Source organism: Pongo abelii, chromosome 2 (genome assembly GCF_028885655.2).
Source record: "Pongo abelii isolate AG06213 chromosome 2, NHGRI_mPonAbe1-v2.0_pri, whole genome shotgun sequence".
NCBI lineage: Eukaryota > Metazoa > Chordata > Mammalia > Primates > Hominidae > Pongo > Pongo abelii.
Window position 1 is genome coordinate 140,558,177 of NC_085928.1, and position 14,894 is coordinate 140,573,070.

The window sequence follows — 14,894 nt, forward strand, 5'->3', positions numbered from 1 at the left end:
AGATAACTATAAGAGAAACCAAGAGACACTGAAACATCTAGAGAGGTGGAGGAAGGGCCACCCCAGCAATATTGCTCAAGACTAGTTCCATGTCTGCCCTTACAGAACTGTAGGGTACACAGATGAGGAGGTCAGAGGCCTTGGGGAAGCAGGACAGGAAAACAGGCCCAGGTCCCACCAGGAGACACAGTGTCATAATAGGCAATACCAGATATATGAGTAGGTCACAACCTGGGCATTAATTAGTGGCTCTGTACCACTTGATGATATTTGTTAAATGTGTTTTTCAGCTCTAAATGTTTTTAAATTTTTTTTTGACCGCAGAAAGGTACTTAAGGAAATATCTGTTGGAGAACTAAATCCGAATGAAACTTTGCAGGCCAATTTGGAAGCCCAACTCCTCTCCAAGCTGGACCACCCAGCCATTGTCAAGTTCCATGCAAGTTTTGTGGAGCAAGATAATTTCTGCATTATCACGGAGTACTGTGAGGTGAGACCCTCCTTTTCTCTTGGAAGTCTTTATAAAAATATGCTGAATGGTAAAAAGCCTTCTGTAAAGATATCTTAAAAGTCCAATTATCATACCATAAAATTAAACTATGAAGACCTGGGATCCCATGTCTTGCAGCTGAGAATGATTATCTGTAGATAATTGACAAAACTTGTTTCTAAGGAAGGGTTTTTTTCCCTCCATTGGCAAACTCAGTAAAAACGAATATATTTTAAGGAGGAGGCCAGGTGTGGTGGCTCATACTTGTAATCCCAGCACTTTGGGAGGTTGAAGTGAGAGGATTGCTAGTCCAGGAGTTCGAGACTAGACTAGGAAACATAGTAAGACCTCCATTTCTACAGAAAATTTAAAAAAATTAGCGGGGCGTGGTTGTATGAGCCTGTAGTTCCAGCTAGCCGAGAGACTGAGGCAGGAGGATTGCTTGAGCCTAGCAGTTCAAGGCTTCAGTGAACTGTGACCATGCCATCGCTCTCCAGCCTGGGCGATAGAGTAAGACCCTATCTCTAAGAAAAACAAAAAACAAAAAAGGAGAAATTACTGCAGAAGAATGCTTCAACAATTTTTTGATAGGGGGAGGGGCAAACCTTCTAGAATGGTCTGATGCTTAGACGGACATTTAAATGCTCTAACAGATGCTTGGTTAGAGTAGAGGTATATGTCCTGAGTTTTGGATTCCAGCTCTATGGTTTAATTTCTTCAGTAGAAGTTTGGAAATAGAAATATGGATTTTTTCCCCACAAGAATTCCTCATATTTATCAATTTGTGGTTTACAGCTTGAGGTATTTACAATTTTTCCAACCACTCTGAGTTCTATCCAAGTAATAGCTGTGTATTTTACTGAGCCCCAAGGGAGTGTGAAGCTGCTTGGAGAAGCGGGAGAGGGGAAAATGGACAATGTGTAGCTGCAGTGTGGATCTGTGTGTTTACTTCTGAGACGTTATGGAGAGGGGATTGACAGGGCTTGGGTCAGGTAGAGAATACCCAAAGATGACTACGCCCAAAAAGTATCTCCCAGAATATTATGGAAGCTAGGGGTTAGCCAAATGCACCTTGGGAGAATTTGGTACTGTTCATACTTTAGGATGAAGTCAGCTTATCACTTGGATGTTACTGGAGCCCAAAAGACATGAGGAAAAAAAGATGCTCTTTAGATTAGACAGCAGTTCTGTTTGGGCCAGAAACTTTGGACAACTCGACCTAACTTGAAGGTGCCATTTGTTTGAGAGAGAGAAAAGAAGAGACAGGAGAAAGAAAAGAAGCCCAGAAGGAAAAGGGATAGCAGCGAAAACAACCTTGTCTGCTTTAAACATTAGCTGATGTATCACCCAAAATGAAACCAATAGCCAAGTTAAAATATCTGAACAAGTTTGAAATATTCCATGTCTTGGCCATTCCCCTTCAGGTCAGCCTCAGCCTTGCTGGGTATTTTCCCATCTATGTCTTGACCCTGCTTTGCTTGGAGGAAAGTGGACAGGGCGGAGGGTGAGTGGAGAAGAACCAGGTCGTCTGGATATCTGCTTGTCCATCATCCAGTGGATTGTTGAGAAAATCAGTAAGATGATGACAGGTGTGATCAGTGATATTGAATAGTTACTCTGGCAAATATGTCACCAATTCATGCAAAACTGCAGATACTTGCATATGCATATGTTGCATATTATGATCCACCTGCTATAATTTGTTCATATTTCTTCTTTAGCCTCCTTCAGTTAATAAACTGTGTTATTTTAGAAACAACTGATTCATACTGCTTATAACTATTACTGCTACCTCTGTTGCTGCTTTTAGGACATTGACTTTTTCAAAGACTCTTTCCATGTCTTAGAATATTTTAAACTGTAGTCAGCACTATTTCACAGAACTTTCTGTGCTGATGGAAATGGGCTATAGTTGTGCTGTCTAATATAGTAGTCGCTAGTCATATACATGGCTCTTTAGCACTTGCTGTGTGGATAGTGCAGTTGAGGGCCTGGATGTTAAATTTTATTTAAATTTAATTAGTTTAAATTTAAATAACCATATGTGGCTTCTCGCTACCATATTAGACATACATAGTATATATTGCTATAACTTTCTTTCCCTGTATTAATTGAAAAAATTTATAATTTTAATGTAATTTTAAACTACCAGAAATGTTACAAGAATAACACAATGAACTTCCATATGCCCTTTATCCAGATTCCCAAATTGGTATTTTTCCACATTTGCTTTATCTATCTACATTTTTTAATGAACCATTTGAGAATAAGTTTCAGACATGATGCTCCTTTGTCCTAAATATAATCTAGCTGTGAGTATTTTCTAAGACCAAGGACATTCTTTTACGTAACCATAGTACAGTAATCAAAATCAGGAAATCAACAGTGATACAATGCTAGTATGAAACCCAGTGGTTCTCAAAGTGTGACCCCAGACCAGTATCATCAGCATCACTTGGGAACTTGCTAGATATATGAATTCTTTGCCTCTACCCCAGCCAGCTGCATTGAATCTAGAAATTCTGGGGGTGGGGTTCTGGCAATCTGTGTTTTGACAAGCCGGCCAAATGAGCCTAAAGCCTACTGAATTTTGAGAATCACCCATCTAATTCACAGTCTATATTGTCTGAATTACATTCTTAGAAGGGACAGTTCTATAAGATTTTTGTTGTTGTTGCACAGGATCTCATCCGGAATCATCTGTGTTGATTTTTAAATGACGGGTGGTTTCAGTGGGCTGAGCTGCTCTCCCGGGAGGGGCCGTTGCCATGGTGAGGGCTGCTGGCCGTGCTGAGAGACAGCTGTGGGGCCGCCTGGGCTCTGTGTGCCACTGAGCTGGCAGGTTGCCACTTCCCCGGGCTCCTGAGGAGTGACTTGCACAGATTGCTCCATTCTTTTTAACAGAGATATTTCTCATCATCAGACCCAAATTTACTCTTAACTGGCACAGGGCTGGTGTTATCCTCTTTTTATTAAGGTAAAATAATAGTATAGGAAATGGCGGGTGATCAAAATTGCACCTCATAGAAAAATGCTATCACTACCATTGAAATGGCTTATCTCTTTATCTCCAGGTTCCCTGTTCTGTAATTTAATTTGGGACCTTTCAAGACTGAAATATATAAATGCGTTAGTGAGGCTTCTGCATCTACTACCCAACCCTTTGGACACATACATCAGGTTATGAGTGTAAAACAGCAGACAACTGAACTCTTATAATTTCTGGTCAAGATTTAACCAAATCTTTGATGGGGAATAGTTCCAAAACTACCAGAATGGCAGAATATTTCAAATATTGGTGTCTTCTATTTTCCTCCATGTAGGAAGGAAGTGGAACTACTGCCCATCCTCCACAGTTTCACGCCTTTTTATCTTTGCTTAGGCCATATCTTCTGAGAATGCCCTTCCTCCTAGTCCCACATCTTCAAATCTTACCCTGACTCCCAGGCCCAGCTTAAATGCCACCTCCTCTCCCATAATCAAAGGTTCCAATAAACAAGGTTCCTTTCCCATAAACAAAGCCTCTCATAATCTCCTGGCTAGAAATCACTCCCCACCCCAATCCCAATCCCCCCAACTCTCACAGAATCTTTATCTCTCATGATACAAAGCACAGTTTACATCATATGAGCCATGTCAGATTCTCAGCATGTGGGATTGATCTTTTTCTGATTCATTTTTCTATCACATCGTGGACCCACAATAGTGAACCACAAAGAAGTTAGCACTTAAGAAATTTTTTGATGTATTCTTTACCTCTTGGTTCCAGCTGCCTCCCACCTCATTTCTGTCAAACACTAATGGTAATGATAAAATATTGAATCCTTCTACCTGTTGTATATGTTAAAAGTATTTTGTCCTACCTTACTGTGCTGATATACCTAACAATGTGCTGCACTGGAGACCTGTGAGATACTGCCTGAAAGCCTTCCATTTGGGTGAAGACAAGGCATCTCCAGAAACCTAGGCATTAAATTAGTAGACACACTAGAGAATAGGTGATATCACATATTTTCAGGAGAGGGTGGTGGTAGTGGTTGTGGTGGAGAGAACATATGATATCAGGGAAAAAGGCAGGAAATGTTGGACTTGTCTATTTTCTGCTTGGTGACATTAACATAGGTAAATAAAAATTTTATCAATATAGTACTAGTTCTCAACATTGGCTGCATCTTAGAATCACCTGGAGAGCTATCAAAAATCCTGAGGCCTGAGGCCCACCTCTGGAAAGTCTGATTTAATTGATCCTTGGGAATGGCCCAGGCATCAGGGTTTTTGAGAGTTCTCCAGGTGATTCTAAAATGCAGCCAGGGCTGAGAATGGCAAAATAAATAATAAAAAAAATTAAAAAGGAGAGAATAGTTAGTGTGGAAATAGACAAATAGTCATAAAGGAAAAATTTGTCAGTATTGGTGGAGCACTAAGCAAAGATGAGGCCCAGAGCTGAGAACAAGAGAGTCTGGCCCTGTAGTGAGTGTAGTTTTATGATCAAGCCATTTAGCCTGTTGCTCTTATTCACGAAAACTGCCCAACTTGTTCTCCTTGCTTCCCAGGCAACCTTCTGATCCTAATTTAGCTTTCCATATATGTCTCCTCTAATAGGAAAAAATATGCTGGCTAACCTGAGATGAGTTCCCTATTGCCTTGGCAGTTCTAGCTCTCATTGCATATGAATACATTGGCAATCTGGATTATTTATTGATGCCTTATGAACTTGAAGTTCACAATGGCAGTTGTAATCAAGGGACTTTCCAAAAGCCATTACTGAGCCCCAGATCTGTGTCAGATACAATTATAGTCATTGTGTGGCATAACAGAGATAATATGATAATGTTTAGTGAATTGTCAGGTAGGATTAATGAGTCATTTATATCAGTTGCTAAAATACAAGGGGGAGTGTGGTACGTGTTATGGGAAGGGTGTGGTTAAAGTGCTGTGGGGGTAATAGGAGAGAAAAATGACTTCTGACCGTGGGAACCATGAAGGGGCTAGCGTTCTATTTGAGTTCGCAGTACGGGAAAGATTTGGCCAAGAAGAATAGAGCAAGGACATTTCAGCTAAATGGAATGATGTGATAAAAGGCTCGGAGGTGGAAAAGCATGGGATGTGATTTAGGAACCCAATACTTCACCTTTAATTGTAATATGTTTGCAGTTAAATACATTCCCTAATTTTAACAACTTATATAATCATAGTATAAAAATCAAAACTAGGAAAATTAATATTTTACCAGTTTTCCCCTTAATGCCTTTGGTCTATTCTAGAATCCAATCCAGGATTCTACATTGCATTTAGTTCTATTTCTTTAGTCTCCTCTAATCTGTGACAATTTCCCTTTCCTGCCTTGTTTTTTATGAATTTGCCACTTTTGATGGGTAACTGGCAAGCTATTTTGTAGAATGTCTCTCAGTTTGGGTTTGTCTAATGTTTTATCACGATTAGATTGAGGTTACATATTCTTGGCAAGACTACTACAATAGTAGTAGTATTCTCAGTACATCATATTAAGGGGTACCAGCTGTATCTTATTACTGATGATGTTAACTCTGATCACTTGGTTAAGGTTCTATCTTGTGGGTTTTTTCACTGTTAAGTTACTATTTTTTCCCTTTGAAATTGATAAATATCCTGGGTAAGATAGTTTGAGAGTTTTCTATTAATAATAGCCTGTTTCTTTTCAAATCTTCACTCATTAATTTGTCTCTTTCAGTGGAAGTTGCCTGTGGCGATTCTTACTCTCTATTCCTTACCTAATTGTGATTATATATTTCTCTCATTCTTTCTGTGTTTACTAATTGGGATTCCCCTGTAAGGAAGAGCTGCTTCTTCTCCTCCATCCATGTATTTTTTCAGTTATTTATTTATATTAGTATGAACTCATGGATTTAAAAATATTATATGGGTTATCACCCAGTACCGTCACTGTTTATTTTGTTGCTCAAATTGTTCCAACTTTGGCTAATGGGGTTCCTTCAGATTGGCTCCTGTGTCTTTTTAACATGCCCCTATCCTTTTTTGAGTAGAAGTAAGTTCTTGCTTATTAATTCCATTTTACAGTTGAAGAAACAGGACCCCAGAGAGTGGAGTGATTTTCTGACTGTTACATCCAGGGCAGAACTAGGACCAGGGGTATTGGGATAGCTGCTCCTTTTCTTGGCTTATTCTCAATTATTTTCTGTGTCTTTATCCATCTCTATTTCTGTAATACATATACATATTCACATAAACTATTTGTACACAAATGCAAATTTTAATGTGATGATATGATTATTTTCTCTCAATGGAAGACTAGATAGGGTTTTAAATAGTGGAAAGTGTGTAGACTTTGGCATCTTCTATTCAAATCTTTGTCCATTTCCTTCAGCAACTTATTTCATTTCTCTGACCCGTTTTTCTTTTTTTTTTATTTTAATTTTAATTTTTCTTTTTATATTATATCATATTTATTTGGGAATGGGCATTGCAATGGGAATACACATGCCATAGTAAACATGCATATTCAGGGAGGTAAAGGAAGATAAAGATTTTTAAAGGATATAAGAGAGGGATTACATAATTGTTTTGAATCAATTATCCTTGGCTACAAGGATCAATAACACTAGTGGCAACAGTCCCAAGTTGGACAGGCAGTTGCTGGCAGATGTCCTCACAAAAGTATTTTTTTGTGTAAGTTTGCGATGGCCTTTGTAAAAGATTGTTGACCCGTTTTTCTTAAGAGAGTAGAGCATGTATTTTGTTTTTATAGGGATTTGAAATAATGAATGTTCAAAAAGTGACTATCAGAGCTTTTCTCCTAGTAGATTTCCAATAATGAAAGTAATTATAATTGTTCGTTATTTCACTGTTACTCAATCCCCTTTCCGCCCTCCAGCTGTTTTCTAGAAGTCAAGCTAGTTTTTACCTCTGAGATTTTGTCGTGCAGCCTTTAGTATGAGGATTCATGCCAAAAGGAAGAAATATGCAAATTCTTTTTTTTTTTTTTTTTTTTTGAGACAGAGTCTCACTTCATTGCCAGGCTGGAGTGCAGTGGCACAATCTCGGCTCACTGCAACCTCCACCTCCTGGGTTCAAGCAATTATCCTGCCTCAGCCTCCCGAGTAGCTGTGACTACTGGCACGTGCCACCACGCCGGCGCGTGCCACCATGCCCAGCTAATTTTTGTATTTTTAGTAGAGATGGGGTTTCTCCATGTTGGCCAGGATGTTCTCCATCTCCTGACCTTGTGATCTGCCCACCTCAGCCTCCCAAAGTGCTGGGATGACAGGCGTGAGCCACCGTGCCCGGCCGCAAATTCTTAAACACTAATAGGCCTGATAGTAACTTTGAGGCAAGTACTTTCCGATCTGATTGTAATATAAAACAGAACATTTGAAATTTTCTCGTATGTTTCTTTTTTATGCAAAAGTATTTAAACAAACCAAGTAAGTGGGTTGAGTTTTGCAATCTTGAATCTCTAGTGGGTGTCAATAGACTATTACAAGTAAATTTGGCAATGACGTGCAGCCACCAGGCTTACTAGTTCTCAGAGGGTCCTTATAGAACTTCATATTGGGTGTGTTGTGTCTAGTATTAGAAACAAATCCTTTTCTGTGCTTCAGAGCCACTGCTTATAGTCCTGAAGCCTGTTTGGGACCACCACCCCCCAGAATTGGTTATTTATAGATGAGGAACACCCCTGGAATTTGACCATTGTGACATTGATTGGTGATCATCCTTCCTACTGTGAACTCAAATCAGGCATCCACACATTGGGGCTGTCCACACCTCAGGGCTGTCTTCAGTGGTTTGCATTGCTGGGATTGCTGCTGATTGAAGGAACTAAGCATTGTTTTCAGAGTGGTGGGTCCCATCAGGGCCCTCTGATTTTCTTGGGCAGCTCCATCTAGGAGTAGGTAAGCCTCTCTGGATTTATCCTGTGTCAATTCTATGGGTCTAGATTTTCTCCAGTTGGGGAAGGCTGTAAATAATACGAGTGTCTAATGTTTTTATATACCTAAACTGATCCATTTGTGATTTTTATAAGTATCAAAATTAAAGTCATTTGGTTTGTTCCATTTACTTTCTTTCTTAAACTATGAAATATTTTGACCTTTTAATGAAAAACAATAAAAAATAAGACCACTGATTTTTACCTAAAATAGTTAAATCTAACAATTGAAAAGCAAAACTAGTTTCGTTTAAAAGAAATGTACTAATGCACTAATAGAAAGCAATTTGCAAACCCAGTAGAGTTTATGACATTTGGGGTAAGGCTTTGGCTGTCATATGAATTTATATAAATACAGATGTTTAAAAATAGAATCACACTAATTTATTTCAAATGGTTTTTTTAAAAAACTCTGTGCTTTATAGATAAAAGCATTATTTCACATTATTTCACATCACTTAAGAATAAGTTCTGCCATTTCTTATTCATCTACATTTACCTCAGCAAAAAGAACACTATCTCTAAAAGAATTTGAAAAAAATACTAACTAAACTCAAGATGTTCATTTATATTATTAGAAATGAAAATCATAATACTGCATGGCATTCTTCAGTACCTATTTAGAAGCTGTTGTTTTTCTTGTTTTGCTTTTAAGAGCATAATGTGGCTTGACATTTCCCCCATGTTTTATGCAGTCTCTTAAAGTGCACTTCCAAAATTCTAGGAAAATGTCCTCGGGTTGTACAATATAATGACAAAGGATCTCCTCCCTCACTGCCTTTACCTCCGTTTATTGGTATTCTCCTAAGTAATGAAACAGAGTTTCAAAAACATGTTATTGTAAAATGACTCTTTTTCAAGCCTGCCTTTCTCAAGTACATCTTTTGCCTTTGGAGTTGTTCAAATTTTAGACAAAATGTTTCCACTGACAGGCTAAATATTAAGTACATGGCCTGTTTATATTATTGCCTAGCATCATGCCTCAAAGTTTGTTCCATGGACCACCTGTCCTAGAGTCACGAAGGATGCTTGTTAAAAATACAGATTTCTTGGGCCTATGTGGATTTACTGAGTTGGAGTTATTGTTGCTAATGTCAAGGGATATGCATTTTAAACAGGCAACTTGTAAGATTCTGATGTATAAAATTTGAGGTCCACTGGAAGGATGCTTATTTAATGGAGATATGGTAGGGTATGAAGAACAGCATTGTAAGATGTCAATCCAGTGAATTAATAAGGGAAGCTTTTTCATTATTTTATTTTGTTTTATTTTGTGATGGAGTCTTGCTCTATTGCCCAGTCTTGAGGGCAGTGATGGGATCTTGGCTCACTGTAACCTCCGCCTCCTAGGTTCAAGTGATCCTCCCACTTCAGCCTCCTGAGTAGCTGGGATTACAGGCGTGTGCCACCATGCCCGGCTAATTTTTGTGTTTTTAGTAGAGATGGGGTTTCATCATGTTGGCCAGGCTGGTCTCGAACTCCTGACCTCAAGTGATCTGCCTGCCTTGGCCTCCAAAAGTGAGGCGTGAGCCACTGCACCCAATCTGCATTTACTGAGTCGGAGTTATTGATGATAATGATAATGATAATTGATGATAATAGGGATATGCATTTTAAACAAGCAACTTGGAAGATTTTGATGCATAATATTTGAGGTCCACTGGAAGAATGCTTATTTAATGGAGAGATGGTAGGGTATGAAGGAAGAGCATTTTAAGTTGTCAATCCAGTGAATTAATAAGGGAAGCTTTTTCATTTTAAAATAAAAAGTAGGACAGAGTAATTTTTGAAGTTCCTTTTAGCCTTAAACATTGCAGGGATTTTTTTGTTTTTGTTTTTGTTTTAAATTCAGGCTTCTGAGAATGCTCTTCTTTTGTCTTTTAAGGTTGTAAGTGCTTTGATTGCCAATGTTAATACAAGGATTAATTTTTAAAATCAAATCCTTTTCGGATTTAAAATTTGATAATAACAATCAAAGGTGGAGTTGAGAACACTGAATTTGGGTTGTTCTTCATTTCTTTAAAGCCTCGGCATTTCAAAGGCAATTTGTCATTGGCTAACTGGGATGGTGAAAGGAGGAGATACTATTAATCCATCAAATGCTACAGTTTGGGTTACAGATTTTCAAAACCTTAGAAGTTAACATCAAGTCTTTTATTGCAACCTTCAAGGGATAATCTTAGTGAAGGAAAACATTTTTTGATAGCTGTATAGACTTAGGGCAATATTAATTTTGGGTCAGTTAAAGTCAATACATTTTTCATGAAAGTTATTTTAGCAATAAGTCACTATTAAATATTTCTCAAGGTCAAAGTTAAGAAAACAGAATATACTTACAGATATTGTAATAAGAATTTCTTAGACCAATGCATTACGTTTCATCAAAAACATTAGCTTTTTACTTTAGACACAGCTTAGAGAAAGAAAGTAATGCTTTTCATGTTGCTGAGTTAAAATCAGACTAAAAACTGTATTTCTTTGTTGTGTCAAATCATAATTTGTTGTGTCTAAATCTTTGAGTGGCTTGTCTATCATAATTAAATCTTTAGAAAAAATCAGAGGTTTTTGTTTGTTTATTTTTTGTGTTTTTTGAGATTGGGGTTTCATTCTGTCACCAGGCTGGAGTGCAGTGGTGCAATCATAGCTCACTGCAGCCCCAATCTCCTGGACTCAAATGCTCTTCCCACTCTAGGCTCGCAAGCAGCTGAGAATATAGGCATGACACCAGGCTGGGATAATTTTAAAATTGTTTTTTAGAGATGGGATCTTGCTATGTTGCCCAGGCTGGTTTCAAGCTCCTGGCGTTAAGTGATCATCCTACCTCAGCCACCTGAGTTACTGGGATTACAGATGTGAGTGATTACATCTGGCTGTGTTTATTAAAGAACACAGTAAATGCAAAACAAATAGTTTTTCTTGAGGATAAACATGTAAAATGGAAATGGGAAGAATAATTTGAGGAGCACAAGACACAGATCTTGGATTAATTTAATCTTTCAGTGTTCTCTCTTCCTGTTGATTTCACATAGCCCTTGCTTAATGCTAACAACAGATATCTTTCTTCTTTTTAAAGTTCTACCCAGAAGGCAATGGGGAGTTTGGCTATTTCCTTTAGACATTTCACTTTGAGGCCTGTTATTGAAGGACCTTTTCTGTCCTTCAATAGTCTAAATATATATTTATTTAATTACAGGAAATCAGGCACTTAATATCAATGCAGGAAACAGACACACAACTTTTACTCACCTCTGTTGTTCTGCATCTCTCCTTCCACTTGAAAGATTGTAAGCAGGTGATTGTCAGATCAACAATAAATGTCACTCAGAGAGCATGCATCCATATGGCAAGGTAACCCAGAAAACATAATTATGCTCATTCACAAAAAATAAAGAAGTTGATACAAAATGTATAGAATTTAATATTTCTTTAACACAGTTTAAAAATGACAATAGGATGTGAAAAGCAGCATTGCAGTTTGGGGATAAATTCCTGAAAGGAATGCTATTTTAATGCACAAATATCCACAAATTTTAGTATTTTAACTGTTAAAATAAAAACTTTAAATAAATTAAATTTACCAAAGTTTATCTGAGCACACACACACACAAAATTTCTTGAATTGGGCAAACTTCAGAACTAGAAGAAGTTCAGAGAGGTTTCTGCCCAGCAACCTGAGCAATGAGCTTTTATAGGATGGACACAAAAGCAAAGTAGAGAAATCATTTGATTAGCTATAGCTAGGCATTTGCCTTATTTGGACATGGTGTGATGATTTGGCTGCCTGTGATTGGCTGAAACTCAGCTATTTGTTCTGTGTATTGGTTTGTTTACATACTACGTTAGGATGAGGTTTGCTGCACAGGAATGCAAAGTATGGAGGCAGCTTCAGGCCAAATTTAAGTTAATTTAACAATTTCTCCCTTTTAGTCAGTCTCTCAAAATTGGGCATTGATGCCACTCTGTCACCATCGTCATGGACTTGTTTGGTCTTGGTATGAAATACATAATTCATGGCATCAGGCTAGTTGAATGATTCCTTATGTTCTCTTTGTGTTTTTGTTATTTTAACAGTAGTGAGACCATTTGATGTACAACAGACGGCTGTATATTAGCATTTAAGACACTTGAGAGAATATAGCACACCAGGGAGACTATTGTGATGGTTATCAGGAGGATAATACTAAGAGAGTGAAGTGTATTCCTTAACAGAGGCCACCACGAACCAAAACAATTATAATAAAATCAATCAAAAAAATGAGCCAGAAGAGGAATCTACTTGTTTTAACCAAGTAGCTTGTTTGTTTACTTTTTAAAACTCAGTTTCTACCATATCAGACATATTTATGAAAGGGCAGCATGAGATGTTAGCCATTGCATACATATTCCCATGTTCATTGAGTAGTCCAAAACAGTCTAAAACAATGTTAGCAAGAGAATTTATAAAGGATTCCGGGCAATGATAGCCTTTGCAATAGAGTCACCTATAGTAGCTAATATTTGAGACAGATTTCTAATGATAACTCTATATACATTTATGCCAAGCCAAAGAAGAACCATTCTACAAAAGATGCCCATTTAGAGTGATTTAAGCCTGCCGGAAAATTCCTCTTTATTATTTTTATTTTTAAATATGGAATGCTTCATGAATTTCCGTGTCATCCTTGCACAGAGGCCATTCTAACCTCCTCTGTATCTTTCCAATTTTAGTATATGTGCTGCCAAAGCAAGCACAATTTCTCGTTAATCCATGGCACAAATTAAGAGATACAGAACAATGTTCAGTTTCCAGTTGCTTATGAAGTGACAGTGGTACTCTTAGAATCTCTAATCCACATTGGTCCCTTATTTTTCACTTGAGACAAGGAGTTGCCCACACATATGGTTGATCATTAAATCCTCCACAGATGAAAATATATCCTGGAGGGGCACAAGAGACAGTTCCTTGTGTGATATGTTGTATGTTAGAAAGCACCAGTTGGGAAGCACTGGTAATATTTATCCAAGGGTCCATTATTGAATCATTGTATGGTAGATTACTTCTTACAATGAAGGTATTAGGGTTATACAGTTGTCTACAAACTGTCAACTTATCTTTCTTTTGGTTTTCTTAGTTTCTGGCATAATTTAGCTGCAAAACCCTCAATATAGGTTTTTCCTACTATTAAACAAGAGTCTGAATATATGAATCTAAAAACCTAATCCTGTGGAAAGAACCAGATGTGCAATTTTTTTTTTTTTTTTTTTTTTTTTTTTTGAGACAGTCTTGCTCTGTCGGCCAGGCTGGAGTGCAGTGGCATGATCTTGGCTCACTGCAACCTCCGCCTCCTCGGCTCAAGAAATTCTCTTGCCTCAGCCTCCTGAGTAGCTGGGATTACAGGCGTGTGCCACCACGCCTGGCTAATTTTTGTATTTTTAGTAGAGATGAGGTTTCACCATGTTGGCCAGGCTGGTCTCGAACTCCTGACCTCAGGTAATCCGCCTGCCTCTGCCTCCCAAAGTGCTGGGATTACAGGCATGAGCCACCGTGCTTAGCCCAGATGCGCAATTTGAACAAATCGTCACACTTGGAATATTAGTTAAATTTGTTACATGGTGAACTAGAATACCTCTAAGATCATATAGGGATTCAGGTTTAACATGACATAGTCAACATTCAGTCTAGTTCCCTGCAAAAGCTCTCAATTATGAAATCTTAATTATCACATTATCTTGCCATATATAAACAGAAAAGAAAACAAAGAGGAAAGGGAACAAAGATTTCATAGTGACAGAGGAGAACAGTCTTGACCTGTGATCTTGGGAAAGCTGTCCACATCTAGGATGCCATTTTCTTCTGGAGAAAAGCTTCCCTAGTCAGCTTTACCTTGAGATCTCCAGTGGATTTACTGTCCGAAGAGTCTGAAGGGGCTCTCTTGAGTTGAGATATAGGGTTCCAAGGCTTGAGGCCCCGAAATTTTGCAGTAGTGTAGGTGGTGGGAAGAACTTGGTATGGTCTTTTTCAGTGAGGCTCAAGGGCAGTCTTTCTCTGGTGTTGCTTCCAAAAGACCCATTCAGTGGGTTGTAGATCATGAAAGATCTAGTTGTCATCAGCTGGTGGGTCGCAAAGGGTTTCTTTTAACTGGTAAAAATATACTTTAGCATAATGCATTAAAATCTTTCAATATTAAGTCATGTCAGAACTTATAAAAGTGTGAGATTCATGAGGTTCTATTATTAGGGCCATACACCTTCCGGTAACTATTTTATAAGGGGTCAATCTATGTTTTCCAAGGGGGGTGGATCTGACTGCCATCAATCAGTAATACCTTTGAACAAGGCAATACAGTCAATTCAGTTAGCTTTGCCTAATACCATTGTGTTTGTAATAATTTATTTAACTGCTTTATAACTTGTCCAGTGAAATGAGCACCTCTACCACTGGAGATTTCTCCAGGAATATTCCATAAAGCAAACACATTTCATGATAACCTTTTAGCT

At 38.0% G+C, this 14,894-nt stretch overlaps 1 protein-coding gene, 1 long non-coding RNA gene and 1 other non-coding gene across 41 annotated transcripts in view; 1 reads left to right on the forward strand and 2 right to left on the reverse strand.

The window, feature by feature from the left end:
* The window catches only part of LOC112132770 (uncharacterized), a 29,355-nt gene extending 15,700 nt beyond the window's left edge, over positions 1-13,655 (reverse strand). The window contains exon 1 of the long non-coding RNA XR_010139240.1: positions 11,664-13,655. This is a non-coding gene — a long non-coding RNA (uncharacterized LOC112132770). The remainder of the gene's footprint in view (positions 1-11,663) is intronic.
* Positions 1-14,894, forward strand: part of NEK11 (NIMA related kinase 11) — a 329,806-nt gene that overhangs the window by 63,574 nt on the left and 251,338 nt on the right. For 36 of the 39 annotated variants that reach the window (XM_054552609.2, XM_063722193.1, XM_054552608.2 and 33 more), the window contains exon 3: positions 325-490. The exons of 1 other annotated variant lie outside the window; for it this stretch is intronic. In XM_054552609.2, coding sequence (XP_054408584.2) covers positions 325-490 — 166 coding nt within the window. Of the gene's footprint in view, positions 1-324; positions 491-1,918; positions 1,995-11,610; positions 11,766-14,894 lie in introns of those variants that run through there. 2 more of the 39 variants (XM_063722196.1, XM_063722208.1) reach the window with 2 other exon arrangements.
* On the reverse strand, positions 13,042-13,148 carry LOC112132808 (U6 spliceosomal RNA). Its single transcript, XR_002914529.1, has one exon. It is a non-coding gene; the product is annotated as a U6 spliceosomal RNA (small nuclear RNA).